Genomic DNA, 22,310 nt, shown 5'->3' with positions numbered 1-22,310 from the left:
TAAGGTTCCCATTTCACCTTTCTTTCCACCACCACTTCGTCCAACCTTTCATGTATATGATAATCAATTACCTTAATTTACTTACCTTCTGAAAAATTCCATTTTAAGTTACTTATCAAATTTCTAATCAAAATATAAGATAATTCATGGTCAGAATTTGATAAACATTTATTTACACAATCATATTATTATTGACAGGTAAATCACAAGCTAATGTAATAGAATATTTATATCCCGTTGCAACGCTCGGGCATTGTTCTAGTATATTACCAAAGAAGAGCCCCTCCCCCGACTCTTCCCCCTCCTCTTCTCTCCCGCGACCGCGCCGCCCCCGCGGGCGGCCGGCCGCGCCCAGCCTTCTCCCCCGCGCGCCTCTCCCTCCCCCTTCCTCTCTCCCGCCGTCGCCGGCGCCCGCTGCGGGCCTGGCCCGGACGACGCTGGTGGCGGCGGCCCCCGGGCTTTTCCCCTCTCGGGTGTCCACCGGCGCGGGACGGGGCGACCCCGGGCGGTGCTTCTAGGCGGCGGCGGTCCAGCGCGGCGGCGGGGGCTCCTGGCGCGAGCGGGGGCGGACTTCGGGACGGCGGCGTCGCCGTTGGCGGCGGGGCGGCGTGGTCTGGCGGTGCCCGCTCGGCCCAGATCTGGGCCCTTCGGGCCTCATCTGGGCCTGGGCGGGCCGACGGCGGGGTGGGTCTGCTTTGTGGCTTCCGGGAGGCGGGGGAGAGGCGATGAGCGGCAGGGTGCTGGCGGCGCCATCGCCGGCTTGCTGCAGCGTGGCGGCGGGGCTTAGCGGGCCCGTTTCGGGCCTGGCCGGGCCAGGGGTGGCCTGGCATGCCCTGCTGCCGCGTCCGGACGGCTACCGCGATAGTGCCGGAGGCTCTGGCCTCCCGCACGACGGCGGTGGAGGTGGTTCCCTCCCGTTCGGCTTCGGTGCTGCTTCTCCCTCCGCGGGGCGCTTCTCTCCGGCCCTCTTGGCCTCGTGTTGGTGTTCGCAGTGAGGCGGCGTGGGTGACGGCGCAACCGCGATGGCGCATGGTGGTGGGCGGCGGTCTGGCTGGTCGGCTTCGGTCCGTTGGGCGGTGGGGATTGGAGTACGGGAGAAATCCTTGCCGGTCTTCGGCCCCGATGCGGTGACACCTGCAGGTGCCACCATTCCTTCCTGGAGGGTGTCGGTGATATCCATCCCCCACCTCCCTCCGCGTGCTGGGGAAACCCTAGGACATGTCCGGGCAGCAGCGTCGTCGGCGTCGCTTTCCTTCTTGGAGGTGCTGTTTTGTACGCGGTGGTCCGGAGCCTCGGGTTGTAGTGGTTAAGTCTCTGGTGGGCGTAGCGGTGGCGGGTCATCCGCGCTCTGTCGAGCTGCCGTTGTTGGCATTTGCTTCTTTTTTCTTTTCTTTTGGGCTTGTTGTGCTGTTCGCCTCAGCGATCCTGTATCGGTGTTGGTTGCTTTGGAATACAAAGCGGGGGAAACCTTTTTTCGCTATATTACCAAAGAGCAAAACGTGCAAGGTTTTTTTAGGAGGCGAGATCTTCATGCGATCGACGCGACCACGACAAGGCGGACATAACCTCAGACAAAGTGAGAGAACAACGGCCATCGGATAACATAATCTGGCAATAAGATAACTGAATGCAATCCGATTCACCCAATTTCTTTGGTTATTATTATTTATAAGTTGTTTAAGTACACTTTGAGCAGATCTGAAGTCCTGAACCCAATGAAAAGTCGCCGACGGCCACGCAAGCACGCCCCTACCCAGCCTTGCACGCTGCCTCCCGCTCGGCCTTACGAGGATCCGAGTCAGCCCGCGTCACTGTCCATTCAGCCAGCCGCTATCATATTCGTCTCCCCCAACGGAGCTTTCCACGTCCCCTTCCCGTGCACCATAAAAGCCGTCGCCGGCGACGCTGTCACCCCCCGCAACGGAGGCCTCGCCAAGAAAGACAGACAGACAGACGCACAGACTGACGAAAACACCACCACCGTGACGAGCAGACGGAGAGGCAGGCGGCCGGCGGAGATGAAGAAGTGCGCGTCGGAGCTGGAGTTCGAGGCCTTCATTCGGCAGCACCTCGCCGCCGCTGAGGCCGAGGCCCAGCGGGGCAGGCCCGGCCAAGGACCGGACGACAGCAGGTACGGCGAGCACGGCCGGGGCGACGGCGTCTTCTCCCCCGGCGGTGGCCTGCCGGGCCTCTGCTTCGGCGACTCGGTGAGCAGCTGCCACTACCTGAAGCCTCTCTTATTAGCACAGCCTCTGCTTCTGTGCCTGTAGTGTTCGTGCGTTTAACTGAATTTGTCTACTGCGCTCCAGCAGAACGCCCTGGAGCTGCAAGAGAGCAACGCCGGCCACGTGTGGTGGTCCGACGGCCTCCGTGCACCGCAGCATCACGCCGTCCCGACGCCAACCCAGTCGCAAACGCCCGCCGTCTCCGGTATGCGCCTTGAGCCTGCAACAGAGTTGGATCTTGTCATCAGTACGCGCAGAATGCTGTAGGTTAAGTCAACACCTAGAGAGCAATCGCACATGCGAACTGCAGTGGATTTCATCGAAAAACTTCTGAACAAAAGAGAAACATCACCTGCTGATCCGTGTGCGGATGTTTTCGTCTGCTCCAAAATTCCGAAGATTTATATTCTTGTCTTCCAAAACTGCCCTGGTCCAACATAGAAATAGAACTACACTGATTTAGAGTTGGGAAGGAGATTGATAGAGACACACCAGGGTTCTGTCTCACCTGCTGCCGCATTGTTTTGGTCGCAGCTAGCCCGAGGGAAACAATCTCAGGGAACCAGGCTCTCGAAACCGAGTCGGACTCCGATAGCGAGTCGTTGGTCGAGATAGGGGGCGGCCGGTGCAAGCGGAGCGGCAAATCGTCAGATACAAGGCGAATAAGAAGGTATGCAGGGATCAAGCCTGTGCCCAGTTCTGTAAATTCCAATTAACTCTGAACAAACTGTTTATGTTTCTTCTCTACAATGAATTAATGAATTGCCCTTGTAAATTTCAGGATGGTGTCCAACAGGGAGTCGGCCCGGCGGTCGAGGAGGAGGAAGCACGCACAATTAACTGACCTCGAGTTGCAGGTACGCACCTTGATGCACTCCCTCCCTGCTGTTTTATCAAACAAAAATTACCTCTCTGTAGGTTTCATGTCATGATGCAAGTTTGTTTCAAGCTTCTGACTATCGACATGTGCCATCCTGATTGAGCAGGTCGAGCAACTTAAAAGCGAAAGTGCAACCCTCTTCAAGCAACTGACAGAGGCCAACCAGCAGTTCACCACAGCGGTCACGGATAACAGGATCCTCAAATCAGATGTAGAGACCTTAAGAATCAAGGTAACAGTTCTCCTCTGATAGAAAAAAATAAATAGTCACCTCTAAAAGATCATCAGTTCCATAAACATCTGAAATCGGCTCCGCAGGTAAAAATGGCAGAGGACATGGTGGCTAGAGGTGCAGTGTCATGCGGCCTAGGACAGCAGCTCGGATTGGCACCCTTTCTAAACTCCAGGAAGATGTGACAAAGCCTTGGTGAGCGTTCTCACAGGCACAGGGTTGAACTTGAAAGGGAACCATGCACTCTTCGGAGGTTTCTAGCTCTATCTCTTCAAGTTCAGACATCGACGGTACGAAGCACTGCAAGTCTAGAGTGCTCGAATAACCGGATGCCCGCTTGCCCAGCGAGGCGGCCAGATGTGTGGATGCCGTGTGGCCCGGAGATTCACACCAAAACAGGGCCTTTATGTATAGTAACGAACACTGGCTTTTGCATACCTGACATTCGTGCATGCCTCGCAGGCTGCAAAGGTACTAAATTCTGAAGGTAGTGAAACTACTCTGTGTTCTGTATACTGGTGAGTGGTGAATATATGTATTGATGTTCATGTACAACCAACCAAGTCGTCCTCTGTCCATTAGTTATGTAACTTCTGCTAAAAATTTCTTTGCTCCATACTTGTACAGAAATCTTAACTATGCATCAGTTGGTCGGTTCTTTGATGTAGCTCTGATGTGCAACATCAGTGTATAGTATCTACCGCGTTGGCAGTTCTGAAGGCAGGCAGGGAATGATGTAAGCCTCACACCTCAACCATGCTCAGCTTCTAGCTGGAAAAAAGGTTGTGTTTGTACAAAACAGTGAAAATTAGAGTGCAGATGTCAATCAAATGACATCATAACAGCCGCTAATTTCAAAGTAATGGACAATTAGGTAACCAGGTCATAAGGAAATTTCTTCTCTTGCCAAAGAAAATTGAAGGAAGAATTAGGCCTTGGTCACCCATAGGACCCTAAGGAAGAAATATCCAGGGTTAAACACTCTTTCTCTCTTCCTCTTTTTTCTAACTACTTGTGCAGTTGTCCTATACAAAACAGAAATTATAAACATAAACAGTAGAATGCTACTGTTCTTGCTAAAAAAGGGTAACCAGGTTCGGACCTGGCTGTCACAAGCCCGCGCATACACACAGAGATGCGCACACAATTTTTTAAAGAAGATATCTGAGATGGTTGTAATAAAGTAACACAAAGTAAAATATGTTTTTATGAAGAAAAAAACATAAAAGTCAACCAGATTACTTGATCTAAAACGAAACAAACAATATGGGAAATTCAACTAAGTATAATTGCAACCTACATGAGAAGTATGCAGTTCTACTGGAAATGCAAGCATTTAGTTATTCATACTGTTTACAATCTACAGAAGTATTGAGACATCTAGAGAGCATAAAGGAGGACAGTGATTCCATACACGTTACGACATTTCATAAAAAGCAATCTTTCTATATAGAGGAATTGTGCGCCCACCGATTGTTCGCTTCCACTGTTATTCCAACTTAAAGAAAATCCTGTGCACCCTAAAAACATGGGGATATGGAACAAAAGGTGGAAAGAATCAGATGGAAAGGGTTGACCGAATAAAAATCTCCGAAAAGTGAATCTGCCTCTAGGGAGTCCAAGGGGCACCACTTGCAGCACCTTTCCCCCCGCCAAAAACGTATGATGCCATTGTTCTCTATTATTATTTCGAAGAAAAGGTATGGCATTGCTCAAGCATGCCATATTTCCATTTGTGCTTTTGGGCCACATAATTTTATTCCTGGTCCCCTATCATCCAATAGGCCAGCCTGTAGGAACCGTATCTGTCGTTTGACAAACGTAATGCTGTGATCTGAGTTTATGTAATCTCTTCTCCAAAGTAGGAAAAAGAAAACTCACATACTGTATTATCAAGAAATCATACATGTGCTACTTGGCCCAACCAAATTAAGACCAATGATGAGTACAGCGTTCAAAAGTAAGTGGTAGGCAATCTGGAATGGTATCCCCACCCCATCATGAATGATGAGTCTAGGGGTGGAGGAAATGTTTACTCAGAAAGGGATTAATCGAAAGTGGAAAGGGAGAAAAATGGCATTAACGCTCAGTCTCTCACTACCCCTCAACCAATCAACTGGCGACAGAAGAAATTTACTTGTGGATCATGAATTGATGACAGCCTGACAGGAACGTAGGCATCAGCAGAACTATTGATCAATCAGGGTACGACACACATTGGAAGGGAAAGAGGCACCAAATCTAATGGTCCGCCGGTTCTTTCGGGTTTGCACGTAAAGGCAAAGGCAGATCCTAAATAAGAAGAGAAAGTTTGACTTTTTGCAGCTATATGCATGAAAGTTCTTACTGTGACTAGGCTTACTTTCTCTTAGCTGCTTCAAGAAAACATAATTGGCTGTAGATGTACAGATAATCACATTACATAAATCATTGGAAAAGTCTTTAAATCATTAAACTTCCATATCACTTGGATTGCTTCGATTTTCTAACCTTCTGGAACTATTGAACTAATTATGATTTTCATATTAATGTGGAAGCTTAGGGCTTCATTAGAATTAAAAAAAATTATTAACATATCAGAATTCAGTAATAGATCCCACTGCTTCTTCTTTTTTTTCTAGTTTTCTCCTATATTCACGCGTATCATAAAAATAAACTAACTCTTGACAAAAGCCAAGTCCATTTGAAGCACTATCAAGTTGACATTTTATCCACTGTTCTAATACAGAAATTAACTTGTGCATGCCGACAACACAATGCGTGATATCAGTAAAACCACATTGCTCTACATGGAAGTGGATAGAAGATATCTACCCATATCAAACCTAACATGTCCATCCAAAAGAATCGAGCATCGCCTTTGAGAAAATTCCATAGCAAAAAGGAAAACCATATCTTGAGGGTATTCCATTGGAAGTCTATATATAACAAGTCAGAAGGGTGAAGCAGTCAGACAAGAGACACATACACATCTTACATAGCATGCAGCAGCCAGCAGGAATGCATACAAACACACATCATCCCTCTAGCTGTGTGCATCGTAGAGAAGTTTAGTTTCAGTGATCCATGTCGCCCAATAACAATCACGAGTTATACCGTCAATGGCCATACGTGAATCGAGATAGAGGGCAGAATGTAGCCAAGGATGACTTGCCGGGTATGTGCATGTATGCTTCATGGTGAGGGTATGCATCCCTGCTTTGAATCCATGCTGATATTTTCCGGCAAGTTGTTCTTGGCTAGCATCTTGTCCTTTTTCTCTCACGCGGGCCGTTGTATGGATTGCACGTTCACCTTTAGCTTCCGATGCAATGCATACATCATACCGTCATATATTAAGGACATATGGATGGGGGATAGGCATTATATCATGATTATTATGTTATTTTAGCTTAGAATGATGTACTTGTTTTGGTTCATACACAGCAATCTACAGGTTAGGCTGATAGTGACATGGTCAGAGTGAGATGTGCCATTTAGGTGAGGCCCTCCAAGCCTGCAAACAATATTATATTATGTTCATGTTTATGCATATAGGAATCTTTGCAACCCACAAGCTAGATGTATGGATTAGTAAAAAAGATGTCGGCGTAGCGACTAGCGAGTGGCATATCATTTCACCACTTATAGGCATAGTGAGCTGTGGCAAGGATGAAAAGAGCTGCAGTGGTACCGTTTAACTAACTAGGAGACATGGAAATATAGCCAGGCCATGAACCAAAGTTAATTTCCATACAATTGGCCCAAATCCAACAAGCTACGTTCAGTTTTCCCCGTTGTAGCTAAAAGTTCAAAACCAACAAACAAGGAATCATCAATACCTTCTTCAACTACAAACCCATAGAACAGCAAGTGCCATGCTGACCCAAATAGCAAGCTAGTGTATGCAAGGATAACTGAATACCCCCGCCCAAAAAAAGGATAACTGAATAGCATACATTAGTATCTGTCTTCGTCATAACTTGGCTGATAATGAGAAGCGAGTCAATTGGTCAGGAATATTTAAGGTCGTCTGATTGCCATGGAGGCTCAGAGTTTCCATTTGGTTATTAATCCAAGATAGCGTACTCACAACAGGAGGTGGAATTCCTTATCACACGGATTTTGGGAGCAGAGTGAGTGAGCCTAATTTGTCAGTATGCTCTGGGAAAACAATGCAACTTTGGGAGCATTCGACAAGGATAACTGCATCCGAGTAACCCAAAGCGAGCACAGACAAGGACTGCTCAAATTCGCAAAGTGGCTAGAGACCTTACTGATCAAAAACTAGTGTCAAAAACGCTCTTATATTATTGGGACGGAGGGAGTATTTTACTATCTGCGACACACGCCCTTACTGATGACTTCCCTTGCGGTCTGCCAGGGTGAGCAGGGACCGGAACCCTACAGGCAGAGATCTCCTGGAGTCCCCGATGAATCTCTATCTACTGTAGATTTGCAGGCGTACATCCAGCATGATCTGCAGCAAGAGCGCGGATCGTAGCTGGGATTGGAGCCCCTGAAGAAGCAGGGAGGGACCAAGGAGCGTACCTCTCTAGGCATCTCGTGGCCCGCCGCGCTATTGTGGAGGAGATGGGGCCGGGAGAAGCAAACGGCGGAGGCGAATGGCGCAACCGCGACGAGCCGCCGGCCGGGGACCCCGCGTCCGGCCGTGGTTTGCCTCCCTCCCTTCCGCTCTGGCTCTGAGAGGCTAGCGAAGTGACTTTCCCTATGGGTCTATGGGCTTGAATGGGCTGGTTCCCGTGGCCTTGCTAATATCACGGGCTGTGCGGGTGTGGGCTCATTGGGCCTTGGTTTTGTGCTATGTGTTTCGAGCTAAAATTCTTATTCCCCTAGAACTGAAGGTTATATATGAATTTTGCAGCTTTCTCAAAAAAAAAAAAGAATGAGTGTTGCAGAGTTGGCAACCCGACCAGCATTACAAAGGGCCAACTCGTGGTGGAAAAAAAATTCTGGAGAGAAGCTGTAGTTCTTTTAGTTATGCCCTCGTAGTTTATTTGCTGAGTTGTCTGATGAAAAGTTTATAATGCCAATGTCTTGTAATTAAATGATGTTTAACTTGTACTTCCTTTGTTTCAAAATAATTGAAGTTCTAAGATCAAAGTCAAACTTCATTAAGTTTCATCAATTTAGTATAAAAAATATATTGACATCTAAAAAACCAAATTTACTTCATTTGATTCATTATGAAATAATTTTTCATATTATATATACTTGGGACGATGTTATCTCGCTCTCACGCGCGCCAACACTCGGTTTCCGACAGAGTCAGTTTTCCAAATTTGGAATGTAACTGTTGCTTCTTTAGAGGATTAGATGGAAGGTTATTGTGTAGATTAGAGATAAATACATCAGTGGTGCTTGAACTTGCCACGAATATCCAGTTTAGTGCATGAACTTGAAAAATACGTCGAACTGGTTCTAAAACTTGGCATGAGCGTACAAATACAATGTTAATCTCATCCGTAGACGTAAAGTGCGCCGACATGGCATTGACATGGCATAGGGCCTGTTTGTAACGACGAAACATGATTACTTGTATACTATATGGCTCAATGACTAGTCGGGCCCTCCTGTCAGGATAAGAAATTGAAATGAAAAATGCCATCAGCCGGAACTCAAACAAGCACCCTGACTCTAGCGGGTAGCCTGCTCTAGCCAACGCGCTAAGAAATCAAAGATGGCACGTTCGGCTCCTGAGGGGAAAAAGTCTAAAATAAGCCTTGAACTTTTAGACGAAAGCTAAATCGAATCCCAAACTTCAAATCCCGGAAATCAGCACACCAAACTCACTGATCCCAGTCTATTTTCAAGCTCGAGTGAGTTCCGAACAGGGATTGTCGACGTGGCATGTTAAATCCTGGGATTGTTGGATGTGGGCTCGACTGGGCCGGCCCATCAGGCACGAAGCGAGATTTTCCTGTTCTTTTTCTTAACGCGCGACGTACAAAGTCTTTCTCTTCCTTAAAGAAGCGAAGTACCAAAAACAACTCGGCCATAGACCACATAGTCGAACTTGGGACCTGTCAGAGTTGAGCTCATCCCGCAAGCCACTAGTACAGACAACTATGAGCGATATAACAAGAGGCCTGATATATTTAAGCACACCATGAAGTGTTGACTTCTTTAGTAGGGGCAAACGAATATTCACAACATAAACAAATTTGGAAATGTCCAAACATTCTACAAAGTGTGAGAACTTTTTGAAAATTCTGAATACTTTAAGAAAATAACTATTTTTTGGAAAAGCAATCAATTTTGAAAAAGCGAACACTTTTTGAAACATAAACATTTTTTAAACCTGAAGAAATTTGAAAGTGCGAACACTTTTTGAAAATTGTAAAACTGGGAACATTTAGAATGTGAACAAATGTGTAAAGAAAATGTTTGTGACATCTAAAAAGTATCACGAGTTTAGATAAATGTGTGTGGCATTTCAACAAAAAATATTGTACAATGTAAAATGATATTCACGTAATAAAAAAATCAAAAAATGTGCTTGTGACATTTAAAAAAAGTGTATACAATGTAAAAAATATGTTTGCATGATGTAGAAAAATGTGTCATACCCTTAATAGACTATATTTGACATGTGTTTGAAAAAAGTGTATACAATTTAAAAAATGTGTGACAATTTTAAAAAATGTTCGTGTAGTTTACAAAATGTTTATTGTCGTTAAGAAAATGTAAAACATGTATTTAGACAAATATTACCATGTATTCAAAAAAGTATTGAAAACATGTTTTTTTTTGCGGGTGTGAAAACATGTATTTTAAAAATGTACGTATTTAATTTGAAAAATGTCAAAAGTGAATCAAACAATATTTTATGTCCGTGCTAAAAATGTACATTGGGTACTGAGAATAATTAGACTTGTGTAAAAAAGAAAACCAGTTATCGGTAAACAAACAAAATAAAAGTGAAAAAACAAACAATGTGAAGAAGAAAAAGCATAACAAAGAAAGAAAAACCAGAGAAAAACAAAGTACAATGAAGAAAAATAAAGAAGAAAACCGATGAAAAACCAAAAAACCAAACAAAAAATAGAAAAACAATAAAAAACCAGAGCAACGCGAGCAGCTACACTAATGGGCCGGCCCAATTCAGCGAATACCAGTTAAATCCTCTCAAGGTTCAAAATAGACCGAGATCAGATAGTTTGGTGTGCTGATTTCAGTGATTGAGACTTCAGGGTTTAATTTAGCTTTCGCCTACAAGTTCAAGGTTTATTTTGGAATTTTTCCCTTCTGAGGCTTAATCTAGTGAAATCAAAATGCATATGGTGTTTAAATGGGCTGCAGTCACTGCGCCCATTTAACATATGTTTTTTTAAGTCCAAAAGAGCTGGCCCTAAATATGTAGAGGTATGCAATAAAATACTTACTAAAAATGTTCCTCTAATTTTTATAAATATTCACTTATTATTTAGAAAATATTATTTAAAATATAATTCATGAGTGTTTAAAAATGTTTAGTTAATACAAAAATTAAAATGTACATTAATGGATTATATTTAAAAATAATTATGAAATAAAAAAATAGTGAATAGAAAAAATATATGCATGGCTTATATTTAAATTATACAAAATTCAGGATAACAACATTTACTATATATTTAGAAATAAGCACTGGTGTGTAAGTTTGCTCGTGGGTTATATTCGTAAAGCCTAAACCCTAAACCCTATACGTGAATATTCTTAAAATTACATGAACATTTTTTAAAACTAGTTGTTTTATTTATGTAGAGTATTTATAACACCTTAATAGTAGAATTTACTTGTATTATGTGATTACAATTTACAGACTTATCACATTTTTAAAAGAAAAAATAGTATGAACATTTTTTCTGTCTGTTTTATTTCTTTTTTGTTTTTAAAAATTTCCTTTTCTGCTTTTCTATTTCTTTTCCTTTTTAAAATGTGAACTTCATAAAAATCACGAACTGTTTTGAAAATCACAAACAATATTCAAATTCATGAGCTTTTATGAAAACCATGACCAATCAAATTCGTGAATAATTTTTAAATGCGTAAACTGTTCTACAAATCAAAAACAATTTTGAAATTCATGATTTTATTTCCGACTACCAAATGAGTTTTGCGCTTTCCCTCATACACTCCCCACTAAAAATTATGCACCATCCTATTAAGATCATCACACACGGACATGGAAAGTTTAAACACCTCATTCCTGGGGATGGCCTGCGCAACTAATTTGATCATCGCCTCTTTCCCAGCCAAAGAAAGTGTATCACCGCATGCAATTATTCTTTTAGTGAGCCTTGCTTGCAGATTTTGGCACTTCCCATTCGACATTCTACCTTGTGGGGGTAGGCAAGCCTAAATATTTCTCTTCAAAGGTAGAGAGCTAAACTTGCATGGCGTGTTTGGTTGCCCGCATCGAGCCCAATCAGGCCGCGCGGTGCAGCATCTTTTTGGACCTCGGTTGTTTGGTTCCTTCCATACACTGTTGAGTTCGCATAGCACGGTTCTTAAAGCACCCCTGGGCCTGGCCCGTTGGGAACGGCCGAATCGCAGTTTCCCGAGAGCCAGGCCCGAGCGATGCTTCGAGGCGCACCTGTCTCCCTAGAGACGTGTGTCTCGAGTTAATCCCTCTCTCTCTCCCTAATCCTCAATCCCCTCTCTCTCTCCCTCTACTCCAGTGCGACCCCGTCAATCCCGTCCGCCATGGGAGCAGGGGAGCGGATCCAGCACCTCGTAGAGCGGATCGAAGTAGAGGGGCGGAAGGCGAGGCTGGACGGAATCAAACACGCCTTCCGCTGTCGCCGGCGTGTTCAGCTGCCACGCCCGTAGCCGGCGCCACGCCCGAGCTGGACCGCTGCCAAGGAGTGTTCAGGTGCCACGGCCGGAGCCGGCGCCACGCCCAAGCTGGACCGTGACGCGGTTTCCGCTGTCGCCGGCGACGACGACGAGAGCGCGGGGGGAGGCAGCGAAGACGAGGCTGCCGGCGCAGAGGCTCTTCGAGAGGTCACAGGCGCGGCAAGATCCTCAACAACGGCTAGCTCAAGCTCGTCCACGACCGCGGCGAGCCCGACGCGGCCATGACCATGGCAGCGAGTCGGGCACGTCCACGGTCGCCGGGAGCTAGTGGTGGGCACGATGGGCAGTGGAAGCTCTGGTGCGCTCAAAGTGTTTGACGAAATGTCAAGCCCAACCTGAGGGCTATTAAGTTTTGTTGTTAACGCTGGTAATCATATGCATGTATGCAACCAAACGCCGGGTGAAAATTGCATCTCTATGACAAGACCCCAATGCAGGCAACCAATCAACTGGTCATCTACGTTTTTGATCCTATTTTTGCTTACCCAGACCCTGCTCAGCATGGCTCGTTTTTCCCCTCTGAGTCAGGCCCGACAGCGAAAGCAACCAAACACACCCGCAGTGTAGTGTGCACCGCCTCCTGGCTTGCATCCCGGACAGGCTTTCCCAAACAACATGCTACATCCAATGGCCTCTCTCTTTCTCTGTGTTAGCGATTTTTTCCAGCATCACAATCGACTAGAGGGTTACACGCACTTTGCCGCGCCGTGGTTCTGTGGCGAGTTAAGCCTGTCTTTTGTTACTCCCTCCGTAAACTAATATAAGAATGTTTAGATTACTATTTTAGTGATCTAAACGCTCTTACATTTGTTTATAGAGGGAGTACATGGTATTATGGTCGGTTGGTTTGATCTGTGTTTCATCTCAGCCATGGTGTGTGAATCAGCTGCTTGTGTGACAAAACTCTGGTTTAATGACAACTGGAAAATAAGTGAGCGCAACTTCGTACAATGGGTGTGCTAATTAACATTTTGGCAAATACGGGAAACATACATGGGCAATACGTTAACAGTCCATAATCTTTAGAAACAAACACAGAGTTCATCCCATCACAGAAAAGAAGTCCAGGAATGGAAAGATAACAAAACCAAAAATATTAGCAGCCCATAATCCAAAGTGTAAATAGACTCAGCCGTACAATTGACAATGGCACTACAATTCAGCAGCCATAAGCATTTCCATGTGTCGTGAACTACTTTTCTCAATTGAATGTAGTCCTATCTGCCCATGGATTTTCAGTGGTACAATCAAATCCTACCAAAAGCAAATAGCTTATTGTAGACAGCTTTGGATTAAGGGGGCAAACATAGAAATAATGTTAAAGCACAAAACCGAGGAAGAGCAAAATAAGAAAGGAAAAAAAAATCCTCTTTAATGAACCAGTGGGCTTTCAAGAATAGCCTCCTAGCTGAATATGATGAGAAATAGGATGGATTCTAACAATCCCTGATGCAACAAAAAAAATTGGTAAGTACATTGACTGGTAGCAAAGGAATATGAATCAGAAAGGAGCACTAACTCGACACCTTACTCTTTTGTGTCTCAACAGTACTAAGCTATGTCATCACCCATATTCTTTGTATATCATTATGCAGCACTGGAAGTAAATGAAATATATTATTTTATCAAAGTATAGATTTAATGAGAATAGTCAAAGCACAGGGGATTAGGAGGCGACTTTTTTCCTTCCTCAACACCGGCGAGTGTCGACGATGGGTCCTCGTCCTATCCGTCTACTGCTCCAGCAGCGGGAGCGGGTAGGGAACCCAACAGTTTCTCTCCGGTAGAGGTATAGGGCAGGTGTAATATGCTTTCAGAGATGCGGCATCAATGCTGGGCACGGCGCCACATCGAAATAATTTGTTTATGCTCTTCCTCCAGCTCGGTGGCATTCTAATGGGCGGTGCCGGGAGCAGGTGGCTCGATCTTCTTGCCAGTCTTCAGATCTGGTAAGATGTGTGTCTGATGGTCGGCGCACGACACTCTCCTGGGTGGCGTTGCTGTCGGCTATTGCAATTGTGCTTGGTGTCTTGTAGTGGGGTGTGTGGATGGCGGCATGCAGCGACATTCGTCTTCTTTGATCATGTCAGATGAAGTTGATGGTGATGGGATCTAGTGGACACGGGGAAGAACCCCGATCGACATGCCATAGAGTTTCGGTCTTGTCGGCGGTCCGGTTCATCGGCTTGAAAAGCATCATTGTATGCAAAGGTGCTCCTCCATATCTTGGTATGACCGTAGTGGAGGAGGACAATGGTGGGTGATGTTTTGGCGGGGCACAAGATTCTACCAAAATGAAATCCTAGTTTTACTTTGAGAGAAACTTCTTGTGAAGTGTTTGATGCAATATTGCAAGACATCTATATATGTCTCTTGTGATGACCATATATACTCTTTGTAATACGCTTTGTCTAATGAAATGTATGTGGTTATTTCAAAAAAATCATTTGAAACATTTCATTATCCATACCACATGACCATTATGTATTGGCGTATGGTCACTAGTTGGATCTGTGCACATGCATATCCTATGGCCGAGAAAAGTTCGCCGACGCCACCACGATCGGACTCCTCACCGTGTATTTGCCGGTGTCATCCACCCATGTCAACGATCCATACAACACTACTTCGGGGATTATTTGGCTATCCCCAACCCGAACCACGACCGTGTACCTCTGCTTCTCGTGCTTACCGCCGAACAGCAGCCTATTGGGCACGACGCTCACCTTCACCCCGTCCAGTCCCTCCACTGTGGCATTGTACCTCACCGGCCCGTCGCCCACGTTGGTCACGGTCCTGGTGAACGTCTTCTCTCCGCCGTTGTAGTCGAAGAACGCGATAAACGACGGGTAATTGAGATCGAGCGTCGCGCTGGCGCAGTCCATGGGGCCCGACGACTGCACCACGGTCTTGATCTGCGCCGCCGTGAAGTTCATGGCACACATGAGCTTGATGTAGTCGTCCGGCCCGGCGTCGTACACCAGGCCCGGGTCTAGGGAACGGTTCGGGTCGATGTGTCCGGACCCCATCGCAAGCGGGTCGGCTGCGTACTGGATGCCGTCAGCCCTGTCCTTGATGGGAGCCAAGGTGTTGTCCACCGCGCTGGCCGTCGTCATCATCGCCGACCGCACCGCCGCGGGGCTCCATTCCGGGTGCACGGCCTTGAGCAGCGCCGCCACGCCTGACGCGTGTGGGCACGACATGGACGTGCCGGAGATGACGTTGAACTTGCTGAACAGCGGCGATTGCGTCCCGGCGTCGGCGACGCTGGCGTTCTCCGCCCACGAGGCGAGGATGAGCGAGCCGGGCGCGAGCAGGTCGGGCTTGAGCACCGTCGGGCAGCTCCGCGACGGGCCGCGCGACGAGTAGGTCGCCACCTGCGGCGCGGGCTTCGTGTCCACCACGGTCACCGCGAACTTGACAGAGGCCTTGGGCGGGCGGCTCCTCTGGATGTAGTGCAGCAGCGCCGGGGCGCCTCGTGGCTTCAGGATCACGCCCGGAAATGGGAAGTTCTCGTACAGCTCCCTCAACGTGTCGTTGGACAGGAACAGCCCGGCGCGCACCTTGGCGGCTTTCACCGCCGATATCGCGGGGGTCAGGGCGTCGATGTACGGCACGTCGCAGACCACGACCTTGCCGCGGTTCGCTGCGAGCGCCGTGTCGTTGTCGCACAGGCCGAGGAACACGAGCCCGGTGTTTCCGAGGCTGTGTGGGGTTCCGGCGTACAGCGATTCGCCGACCAAGGTCGTGCCGTCGCCGAGCCGGACGACGGCAGAGAACTCCCGGTCCACCGTGCCCGCCGCGACGGTGAGCACCCACGGCGAACCGTTGCGAAGGTACCCGGCGTCCGGCCCGTCGTTACCGGCTGAGGTTGACACGAAGATGCCGCGCTGCATGGCCGCGAATGCGCCAATTGCGACGGGATCTTCGTATAACTGCCGGCCGTTGAAGCCAAGGGAGAGGGAGAGCACGTCCACGCCGTCGGCGATGGCCTGGTCCATGGCGGCGAGTATATCGGAAGCGTACGCGCCGTCCTCCCACAGGGCCTTGTACACCGCCACCCTGGCGCGGGGCGCCATGCCGCGAGCGACGCCTCGCCCGTAGCCGAAGAAGGACGCGCCGGCTACGGGCGAGCCGGCCGCCGTGGACGACGTGTGCGTGCCGTGGCCTTCCGAGTCCCGCGGGGAGTCGACTGCGATGGTCACATTGGTGTTGGCGATGAGGCCCTTGTTGTACTTGCGCGCGCCGACGAGCTTCCGGTTGCACGCCTTGGCCGCGTCGAACGCCGGGCCGGACTCGCAGAAGCCCTTCCACCGCGCCGGCACCGGGGGTAGCCCGTCGTCGCGGAAGCTCGCGCTCTCGGGCCACACGCCCGTGTCCACCACGCCGATGATCATGTTCTCGCCGTACTCGGACGCCTCCCATATTCCGCCGGCCACGCCGACGCCGAGGCCGAGGAACTCGGGCGTGTGCGTCGTGTCGCGCACCGCCCTCGCGTCGTCGCGGTAGCACGACAGGTATCCCGGGGAGCGTCGGAGCCTGTCAAGCCCATCCACGGAGAGCCGCGCCGCGAAGCCATGCGTGGCGTGGTCGTAGACGTAGAACATGTCTGCCCCCGGGGCGGCCGCGGCGAGCGTGGACTCGTACCAGCGCAGGTGGCTCGAGAACGCCCCCGGCATGGCCGACTTGTCCATGTGCACAATGTAGGAGTAGGACGCCGCCGCCACAGTATCGGCCGCCGCCGCAGCCGGATGCAGGTAGAGCGCGACCAGCACCAACGCCGCCCATGGCCACATTGTGCGATGTACGTACGTGAGTAGAGCACCGGCAACGGTGGAGTACGACGGCCGGTGTACGCGGCTCGGGCAACGGCGCGCATGGCTATCTAACCTGCATGGAGTACGACTCCTTCGGTGGTTGCCTAGTCTGTGTTGGACAGGCCACTGGTAGCCAAGCCAGCGGCATGGGCCTCGTCGTGTAGAAGCGTCTGATAGGGTATCATGCAGCTACCATTAAGCATTTCGTTAGTCGATTTTGCTCGAAATGGTTCGGGCACGCACAACAACTAGATATATGTAGACTGTTGAATTTCATCACTGGGAAGCGTAGTGTCAGGCCGACAAGTTACTAGCCTAAGAGAACAAAATCGAGGTGACAAGTTGATCAGTTGGAGCAGAGATGTTCCGGGGGCTAAATTTCGTGTTTTGACCCTTTTTCTGAAAGTTAATCAAGATCTGATCCAGTTTGTAAAAATTTCGGGATCTGGCCCTTTCGCTACTGTCAGAGTCTATTGCGGCCAGGGACCTTGGCGGTAGGAAACACCCCTACCGTCAAGTAGGCTGGCGGTAGCCTGTACAACCCTACCGACAAGGTGCCCGACGGTAGGTGAGAGCATGCACTGTGTTTCATACTTAGAATTTTTTTTGGGTAAGATGTGCAACCCTATCGTCAGGGACCTTGGCTGGCGATAGGCTGTTATAACCTACCGCCATGGACCCTGGCGGTAAAAAAAGTCAGATCTTGATTAAGTTTTGAAAAAGGGTCAAAACATGAAATTTAGCCGGAACGTTCCGGGGGCGAGTAACCCCAACGTGACCTGTCTGTTCAATTATTTAGGGATATGTCACGGAGCTCGGAAACAATCAGACAGCGATGCAGGCCTGGCTATCCAACGCAAATGGGTACATCCATTGTTGTCATTATTTCCCATTTGCAGCCATGAACCATGCATTTGATGCATGTTAATCTGTTGGAAACCCACTCGTGCAACTACATATATGTGCATTTGCTGACGAGCCATGCAAGTCTCTCTCGAAATACTCCAGCAGGGCATCCATCACCATCGTCTACCCTTTGGCAGCCAGCTCTCGACGACGACGACGGCGTGGCCGCTCTTTTGTGCCTTTGCAGGCACCTAGAACTCAGGGGCTCACCGGTTGGTGAGTGGCGACTACGTACGGCTGTAATGCTTGAGCCGTTGAGCGGCTGCGGATCGTGCAGCGCGTGCGTCCTCGCCGGCGGAGAGGGCTCGTGGATCGAATTGTGCAGGGCTTCGCTTCGAAGCGCGCGTACATTCCACCGGCCACGCGCACACCCCGAAGGTCTACGCATGCATGCATGCCATGGTGCTGTTTCCACTGGAGTTGGCCGTGTGGTGTGGGTGCGAGTCTCCCAATCGTGGCGCCTCGTCGTTCTTCTGTCGTTCTGCGGGTCCTGTCACGTGCTGTAACATCGCTCCATATCTGCTGCTTCCGGTGATCTGCCTCATTTTTAAAATGCTTGCCTTTCTTTCGACATTGATGGTTAGTCGGAAGAAATCGACGATGGCCCAGATACACATTCTTCCTGAATTTATCCAGGTATATACTTTTGGTGTCAGCTAAACAGTGCGTGCATGCATGGTATCCCTTGTTTGTCTGTCCTGAAAGGTCACTGAGAGCGGGCCAATCGTTGATGGTTACAAACAGCAACGCGTGCAGGTTAAATTCCTCCCGTTTGTGGTCATCCCACGTACGTACACCGTTTCCATTCCACAGTTGTAAAAGTTTTTCAACTAATGGCCTTAGGTACACATCAATGTCGTTGCCGGGTTGCTTAGGGCCTTGGATGAGAACTGGCATCATAATGAACTTCCGCTTCATGCACATCCAAGGAGGAAGGTTATACATACATAGAGTCACGGGCCAGGTGCTGTGATTGCTGCCTGCTCCCCGAAAGGATTAATGCCATCCGCGCTTAAACCAAACCATACGTTCCTTGGGTCACCTGCAAACTCAGCCCAGTACTGTCTCTCAATTTTTCTCCACTGCGACCCGTCAGCGGGTGCTCTCAACTTCCCGTCTTTCTTGCGGTCCTCACTGTGCCATCGCATCAACTTGGCATGCTCTTTGTTTCTGAACAGTCGTTTCAACCGTGGTATTATAGGAGCATACCACATCACCTTCGTAGGAACCCTCTTCCTGTGGGGCTCGCCGTCAACATCACCAGGGTCATCTCGTCTGATCTTATACCGCAATGCACCGCATACCGGGCATGCGTTCAAATCCTTGTACGCACCGCGGTAGAGGATGCAGTCATTAGGGCATGCATGTATCTTCTGCACCTCTAATCCTAGAGGGAATACGACCTTCTTTGCTGCGTACGTACTGTCGGGCAATTCGTTATCCTTTGGAAGCTTCTTCTTCAATATTTTCAGTAGCTTCTCAAATCCTTTATCAGGCATAGCATTCTCTGCCTTCCACTGCATCAATTCCAGTACGGTACCGAGTTTTGTGTTGCCATCTTGGCAATTGGGGTACAATCCTTTTTTGTGATCCTCTAACATGCGATCGAACTTCAGCTTCTTCTTTTGACTTTCGCATTGCGTCATTGCATCAACAATGACCCGGCGGAGATCATCATCATCGGGCACATCGTCTGGTTCCTCTTGATCTTCAGCAGCTTCCCCCGTTGCAGCATCATCTGGCACATCGTCTGGTTCCTCTTGATCTTCAGCAGTTTCCCCCGTTGCAGCATCACCGTATTCAGGGGGCACATAGTTGTCATCGTCCTCTTCTTCTTCGCCGTCTTCCATCATAACCCCTATTTCTCTGTGCCTCGTCCAAACATTATAGTGCGGCATGAAACCCTTGTAAAGCATGTGGGTGTGAAGGATTTTCCGGTCAGAGTAAGACTTCGTATTCCCACATTTAGGGCATGGACAACACATAAAACCATTCTGCTTATTTGCCGCAGCCACTTCGAGAAAATCATGCACGCCCTTAATGTACTCGGAGGTGTGTCCGTCACCGTACATCCATTGCCGGTTCATCCGTGTGCATTATATATAATTATGTGTGTCAAAAGTAAGAAAATTAGACAAGTATTTATGTAAAGTAAGAATTTTTTTCTTTCAGAAAGAAGATAAGAACAAGAGGCTCACCACGGTGGTGCCGGCGACGAGATCGGCGCGGGCGATCGACGGCGGTGAAGACGGAGACGGGGCGTGACGGACCGCTAATATAAACCTAGACAAATCTCGGGAAAAATGAAGCTCGGAGATCGAGTTTCGAGAGGAGAAAGCTTAACTAGTGTGGCTCGAGCATTTCATCGAACACCTCATGTGCATAGGAGATGAGCTAGAGCACCCAATGCCCCCCCCTCGCCGACCAGCAAAAAACAAAGCACTGTGGAGTGCTCTACCGCGATGATGGGGTATATATAGGCAACTCATTTGTCCCGGTTCGTGCCACGAACCGGGACTAAAGCTCCACCTTCTGTCCCGGTTCGAGCCACGAACCGGGACCAATGGCTGTGGGCCAGGAGCGAGTCCCATTGGTCCCGGTTCGTGCTTAGAACCGGGACAAATGGGTCCACACGAACCGGGACCAATGCCCACGAGGCCTGGCCGGCCCCCTGGGCTCACGAACCGGTTCGAATGCCCCCCATGGGCCCCGGTTGGTGCAGAACCGGGACTAATGGGCTGGCCAGGCCCGAACTAAAGCCCTGTTTTCTACTAGTGATGGCCTCCCTCACCATGCCTGTCTCTTGAACTTTTGGAATGAGAGAAATGTCCAGTTGTTTCGACACAAGAGTGCCACCTCCTATTCTTCTCCAAAATGTCAGACTCGAGGCCAACCTTTGGGTTGCAGCGGGTGCTAAGAAGCTAGGGCATATTGTTGTACGAAAGTAATTGTCATGCCGTCTTTACACGGTCACTTGTAAACTGTCAAACTATTTCCCCTCTTATTTAATGGATGAGACAAATCTTTTGCCTTTGTTTAAAAAAAACTTTTTACAGTGTAAGAGACTAACAGCTCTGGGTGTTTCCGCAGCTCTATGTAAAAACCGGCACACCAGCTTGTTCGCAATAATAATTACGTAGAAAAAAGAAAACCCGAACTAAATTCAGGAGTGGATCTCGATTGACATGCAGACAAGGAAACGCGGACGGTTGACTAAACTTGGGCCGTGGGCCGACCTGCCTGTATTACGTACGGGTGCTTGTTACTTGAGCTCCAAGACGGCTGGGTGCAAAACACAGCATGCAAAATAGAGGGAGATTTATTAGAGAGAGACGAGGAAATTCATACGGCATACGGTAGCACGATCACCTCGTTCGGATGGATCAGCCAAACTCGGATCTATGGATCGCCCCAGGGAAGAAGACGCGAAGGACGGCGGCCACCATCACCGACGATGTACTCCTCGAGATACTCTTCCTCGTGTCCGCGGACGTCGCCGCCCTGCTCCGATGTGCCTCGACCTGCAAGCAGTGGTGTGCTCTCATAGCCGACCCGTGCTTCCTCCGCCGCCGCTGGCCGGAGAACATGGGCCACCCGTCCGCTCTCCTCGGGTTCTTCGTCCAGCGCGACCGAGGGCTGGTCTTTGTCCCGGCGCCATCAGGACCAACGCTCGGTTCTGGTTGTCGTTTCCTCCCCTCGCCCGTCGGCGGCGTGCAGGCCGACCTCTTGGATGGTGCGACGCCGGTCACGGCACGCCATGGCCTCCTCCTAGTGCGCCTTGCCCGTGGCTCAAATAAGAACTCGGTCCACTTGGCCGTGTATGACTCGCTCACCCGCACATGCGACGTGCTTCCCCCGCTCCAATGTGGAGTTTCATGCATCAGTTGTGCCATTCTAATCGGTTCAGACTATCGCTCATCAGACGAGCTGCAGCAGCGAGCATCATCTCCTGGTTACTCAACGTTCTTTACAGTGCAAACCCTTGTCAATTACGTCGATGCCCACAGAATGGAGCACAAGTGCAACCTCTACATGTTTTCATCTGCCAAGGCGAGTTGGAGTGCGCCTACAAGCTGCTTCGGCGACAAGACTTGGGCATATCGGAATGGCGGCGGCTTTTGGATGCCATACGAGAGCCACATTCGGCACAGCTACAACGCCGTCGTGTGCGGCGGCATGACGCACTGGCTCGCCGCGTACCAGCCAGTTGGGGGCCCAAGAAAGTATCACACATTCAACGTCAGTGTCGACACAGGTCACGTCTCCTTGACAGAGGTGTCCATCCCACTCGTCAAAGGCCTTTATGGCTGGCCAATACTTTGCGTCGGAGTGGAGGGGGCACTCGTGTTGTTAAACGTACACAATAAAGCTGGCATCCCGCGCCTAGATATCTGGACGCGCCGGGGAGG

General features: G+C 48.9%; 2 protein-coding genes and 1 long non-coding RNA gene across 5 annotated transcripts; 1 reads left to right on the top strand and 2 right to left on the bottom strand.

Moving 5' to 3' along the window:
- Positions 1-1,638: 1,638 nt before the first annotated feature.
- Positions 1,639-8,330, bottom strand: LOC120968290 (uncharacterized). 2 transcript variants are annotated; one of them, XR_005762662.3, is made up of 4 exons: positions 7,868-8,330; positions 2,734-7,796; positions 2,578-2,652; positions 1,639-2,445 (listed from the first exon to the last, which is right to left on the bottom strand). It is a non-coding gene; the product is annotated as an uncharacterized lncRNA (long non-coding RNA). The 2 variants fall into 2 exon arrangements; XR_006666551.1 differs by lacking the exon at positions 7,868-8,330 and having other exon boundaries at positions 2,578-2,753.
- On the top strand, positions 1,716-3,953 carry LOC109753190 (bZIP transcription factor RISBZ5). Of its 2 annotated transcripts, none has more exons than XM_073505359.1 (6): positions 1,716-2,207; positions 2,313-2,430; positions 2,760-2,895; positions 3,007-3,082; positions 3,212-3,337; positions 3,424-3,953. In XM_073505359.1, the coding sequence occupies exons 1-6, from the start codon at positions 1,716-1,718 to the stop codon at positions 3,520-3,522; spliced, it is 1,047 nt and encodes a 348-aa protein (XP_073361460.1). In that variant the 3' UTR covers positions 3,523-3,953. The 2 variants fall into 2 exon arrangements, with proteins under 2 accessions (XP_073361460.1, XP_020167700.2); XM_020312111.4 differs by having other exon boundaries at positions 2,310-2,430.
- A 6,277-nt stretch (positions 8,331-14,607) lies between the features above and the next one.
- On the bottom strand, positions 14,608-17,196 carry LOC109753202 (subtilisin-like protease SBT3). The gene has a single exon (XM_020312120.4). The coding sequence runs from the start codon at positions 16,972-16,974 to the stop codon at positions 14,707-14,709; it is 2,268 nt and encodes a 755-aa protein (XP_020167709.1). The 5' UTR covers positions 16,975-17,196; the 3' UTR covers positions 14,608-14,706.
- Between the last annotated feature and the right edge of the window lie 5,114 nt (positions 17,197-22,310).

The sequence above is a fragment of the Aegilops tauschii genome, chromosome 7 (genome assembly GCF_002575655.3).
Source record: "Aegilops tauschii subsp. strangulata cultivar AL8/78 chromosome 7, Aet v6.0, whole genome shotgun sequence".
Lineage (NCBI taxonomy): Eukaryota > Viridiplantae > Streptophyta > Magnoliopsida > Poales > Poaceae > Aegilops > Aegilops tauschii.
Note: the sequence above shows the minus strand (reverse complement) of the source record. Positions and strands in the feature narration are given on the sequence as shown.

What these genes read in the sequence shown, in the direction of transcription:
- LOC109753190 (XM_020312111.4), top strand. Translation starts at nt 1,716, where the DNA reads ATGAAAAGTCGCCGACGGCCACGCAAGCACGCCCCTACCCAGCCTTGC. An exon ending in GATACAAGGCGAATAAGAAG is followed by an intron (nt 2,896 to 3,006) that starts GTATGCAGGGAT and finishes TGTAAATTTCAG; the next exon opens with GATGGTGTCCAACAGGGAGT. An exon ending in TAGAGACCTTAAGAATCAAG is followed by an intron (nt 3,338 to 3,423) that starts GTAACAGTTCTC and finishes TCGGCTCCGCAG; the next exon opens with GTAAAAATGGCAGAGGACAT.
- LOC109753202 (XM_020312120.4), bottom strand. Translation starts at nt 16,974, where the DNA reads ATGTGGCCATGGGCGGCGTTGGTGCTGGTCGCGCTCTACCTGCATCCG.